Consider the following 4,238-nt stretch of genomic DNA (forward strand, 5'->3'; position numbering starts at 1 on the left):
TCAGCTTGCCTCCAAGTTGACCCTAAAGATGTTGAGGGCCGCTAAGTATGCCCGGGTCACTCAGCTTGCCCCCAAGTTGTCTATGGAGATGTTTGAGGGCGCTGAGTATGCTCGAGCCACTCAGCCTGCCCCCAAGTTGACCGTGGAGATGTTGGAGGTCACCGAGTTTGCCCCGCCACTCAGCTTGCCCCCAAGTTGACCCTGAAGATGTTGAGGGCCGCTGAGTATGCCCGGCCACTCATCTTGCCCCCAAGTTGACCGTGGAGATTTTGAGGGCTGCTGAGTATGCCCGGGCCACTCAGCTTGCCCCCAAGTTGTCTATGGAGATGTTGGAGGCCGCTGAGTATGCCCGAGCCACTCAGCCTGCCCCCAAGTTGACCGTGGAGATGTTGGAGGCCGCTGAGTTTGCCCGAGCCACTCAGCTTGCCCCCAAGTTGACCGTGGAGATGTTGGGGGCCGCTGAGTTTGCCCGGGCCACTCAAATTGCCCCCAAGTTGACAGTGGAGATGTTGCAGGCCGCTGAGTTTGCTCAGACCACTCAGCTTGCCCCCAAGTTGACAGTGGAGATGTTGGAGGCCGTTGAGTTTGCCCGGGCCACTTAGCCTACCCCCAAGTTGATAATGGAGATGGTGGGGGCCGCTGAGTTTGCCCGGGCCACTCATCTTGCCCCCAAGTTGAATTTGGACCTCATCATCTGCGACGGGCTCACCCATTCCGCTGCAATGGAAATCTTTCTCTTTCTCTGTAACCTGAAACTTTCATATTTGAATTTTGCACACATAACACGTGAGTTTTAATGAAAAACATTCAGTAGAAGTGTATGTATACAAGAAATAACAGCAATTATATGCTCAATACTATGTATAATCCATCTTATCTTGAGGTGTACGGCCATGTTACCCATCCGGGTCTGCGGATACCTAGATAACTTTTCGCTAACAGGTCTACGGAATATCACGAGGTTTGGGGATAACCAAGGATGGAGACAAGACTTGTCTGCCTCCAGTGCAACCCTAGTTGATGACTGAGTCACCACTCGTCCGTCTATTATGTTCATGATGGCAAAATAAAAAGTTACCTGCCGCGGTATGTCTCTACATCTCTTCTGTAATCAACTTACCATTCGTATTCAGATGCTCTAATCCGTCAATCTCAGTCTCAAACTCTGGATCTCCTTGTTCGCTCCTCATCTGTTGACCACCACCACAACAATGGACCGCATCCGAATTCACAAAGAACCAGTCAAGAGCACTACCCTTCTTTAGTCAGCACTACCAGTCAGCCACACCCCTCATATCCACCATCAAAACTGACCTCTTGTATCGACGAAGCAAACATTAGATTATAAAGTTCTTATGCTGGCACTGGAAAGCCAGTTGGTGGGTTGTAGTCGCGGATGGAGCTCTCGACAAATAGCTTTTATCCCTGACCCCTAGATGATCTCTCTCTCTCTTATACACAATTCATCAACCACCTTCTATTTAATTACTTAAACAATGGTGGCCGACACTCAATGGTATTTACAAGATGGACACTATCACCCTCACGACTGACAACTTATTTGGCCTACTACCACAAATGTCCACCCTTCCACTGACATCTGATCTCTAACTCCATGCCTCCTCCGTTCCAATTCCGCGAACAGCTTCTACAGTCAGCCTTTTCCCTTCTAAGATATAGATATCTTTCATAAAGAGAATAGGCATGAACCTCCGTCTACCTCGAGCATTTAGTTCTTGATATTAAACTTTCTGCTGGAATAGTCCCTGCCCATGTCTGTTTTCAAACATAAATTATTACTCTAGCAACGGTTTAAGAGTGTTTCCACTACCATTAATGATCGAATTCGGTTCTCAGTCTCATTGTCTGGGATACCAAACCCATCTTCATATTGGTAAAATATTTTTGATATCCTAGTCAAGTCCGTTACCGCCTTTACATAAGATTCTGGCAAAGGGGATTCAGCAACCCACTGCTCTCTATTCTGCTTCGTCTATGCCTCATTAGCCAAATGCCTCAACTATTCTTGAGCAACTTGAAAAGAAACACCAGTATCATGCATGTAACACTAGATTGCTTTTGGAACATCCCCTCTTGCTAGCTCGTCCTCAGAAGTTCCGAAATCATCAACTATTCGAAATGCCATAGAGGACCAATAGATAAGATCTGGATAACCCTGTAAGTAGTCTAACACTTCCTTGGTGATTCTCGGAGTCATGGATACGTATACGTGAAAGTCCAATAGTGGCCCTGCAATTGAAATACACCCATTGTCTAGATACTCCACAAGGGTGGCCTTATATCTAGTGTGGAACCACTTCGACTCTAGTAGGTATGATTTGCATTGGTCTACCCACTGTTTCCTCAATTGTGGAAGGATATTAAACCCATGCTCCTTAAGGACATTATAAGCAAATTCATTAACGGTGTTGTAAAGAGCAAAGAAACACAACTTCATATAGTCTGGAAGTTGTTCCACCGCATTAATATCCCATCCTTCAACTGCATCAGTAAAGAGTTTGGCTTCATCATATGTAGCATAAATGTCATAGAAATCTTTAATTACGGTTACCAGAGCAATGACTTTCATAATTACTTGTCTACAATAACTGTATAGTAGTTCGTCAGTCATTCCGACAGACCATAAGAAGGATTCTGCCAACCTATCTCTTGAGAAGGGCAAGTTCATCATTACGTCTAAATTTTTCCACCACCTTGACATTTCAATGAGATCTTTCTGGTAAGTAGATTGAATCATATCGTAGTCCAACTTCACAAGTTCAAGCAATGTTGAATTCACGTCCTTTCTTCTCGAGTAGGCATCAATATACCATCTAGCCTCTAACCTTGTAATCCGATGATGCAATGGCAAGTCCAAAGCATGAGTTACTAGTTCAGCAAGGTTCGAGCCCGCGTTTCCCTTAACATCCAATAAATGCCTATGGGCAAAGGCGTTGGCCTCATCAAGTATGTCTTCTCCTTCTAAGCCAAGATAAGAAGCCTCAAACAATCTAACCATACCCTTGACATCCTAGTCGAGACTCTCCTTGAAACTATTTTGGGGGTCCCTATATATGCTGAAGACATCTTGAGAGACCTTGATCCCGTGTTGTCTCAGGAACCTAAAGTACAGAGCTGTAGTTTCAAGACTCTCTTCCATTTATAGATTCTTTTCGATCTGTAATCCCAAGGCTGTTCAGATGTTCTTTTCTAAAATATATCCCAACCCCAACCTCTATATGTCATCTATCAGCACAAAAAAGATGGGAACTTGAAAACGGCATAAAAGAAACCCAAAGGTTGCACAACGGAGCAGATCTCAAATAATGAAATCTCAAACTTATCTGATTTGGTGGTATAGATTTGTCGCGCATTCTAAAGATAAACTAGACCAGTCATCAATATCGAGTTTGGAAGATCTGTCGTATTTTTTGAACTTGTTCTGTCGTATTAGTTAAGAAGCTTCTGTTGATCCCGTAGATTACGACCTTGAACCAGTCCACTACCAGCACTAGGCTAGGCTCGACTTGAACCACCGACTTACCTTACCCATTTTTTTAGTGTATCATGCCTCCGTTGCTTTTGGTATTTCAGCATTCCATTTATCTGCAACTTATAGAACAGATGGGACTTTTCCTTTTAACTACCGTCGCTTTATATTTAGCACCCCCAAATCTCTACCACCACTACATTCTCTTTCCTTGACCACCAACTTATTTTTCGCATCCCCACAGACGGCACCATTGTATGAACCTGTTTCCTACCCTCTAGTCTTAGATGTCCCCTCACTGTCCGTCTCCCCCTCTCCCCATTTCACTGCCGCCTCCTCCCCCTTCTTCTCCTCTCTCTCATCATCCTCTTTTAGGTCAAAGTCACTGGGCTTTTTCTCCTTGGGCCCAATACCATCCGAGACCCGCTTGTCTCTTTGGGCCCATCTCTTGAGCCCAATACCATCCGAGGCCCACTTGTCTCTCTATCACTCCTCTTACCTGTGATGTTAGTGGTCATGAATATGGCTCATACAAATATATAGAACAACCATCATGGAATTACAATGCAAACCCAGAACCTTGTTCTTTTTGCAGTAGTCCTTATCACAGGTTATCTCATTATCCATCATGTGTCGAGTTTAAGTTTACTACGGGAAATTCTTATAATGACGAACCTCAACTTTGAAATTTCCCTAGTATCCAATACTCCCCAGAGTTTTCTAATCATGCAAACAATTCTTGGAGTTG

At 44.5% G+C, this 4,238-nt stretch overlaps 1 protein-coding gene across 1 annotated transcript; it reads right to left on the reverse strand.

Annotated features, from left to right (window-relative positions):
* Positions 1 to 1,525: 1,525 nt before the first annotated feature.
* LOC147524618 (alpha-terpineol synthase, chloroplastic-like) lies at positions 1,526 to 3,820 on the reverse strand. The gene has a single exon (XM_086563587.1). It carries the CDS (start codon positions 3,017 to 3,019, stop codon positions 2,069 to 2,071), a length of 951 nt encoding a protein of 316 aa, XP_086419713.1. The 5' UTR covers positions 3,020 to 3,820; the 3' UTR covers positions 1,526 to 2,068.
* Between the last annotated feature and the right edge of the window lie 418 nt (positions 3,821 to 4,238).

The sequence above is a fragment of the Coptis chinensis genome, chromosome 1 (genome assembly GCF_015680905.1).
Source record: "Coptis chinensis isolate HL-2020 chromosome 1, ASM1568090v1, whole genome shotgun sequence".
NCBI lineage: Eukaryota > Viridiplantae > Streptophyta > Magnoliopsida > Ranunculales > Ranunculaceae > Coptis > Coptis chinensis.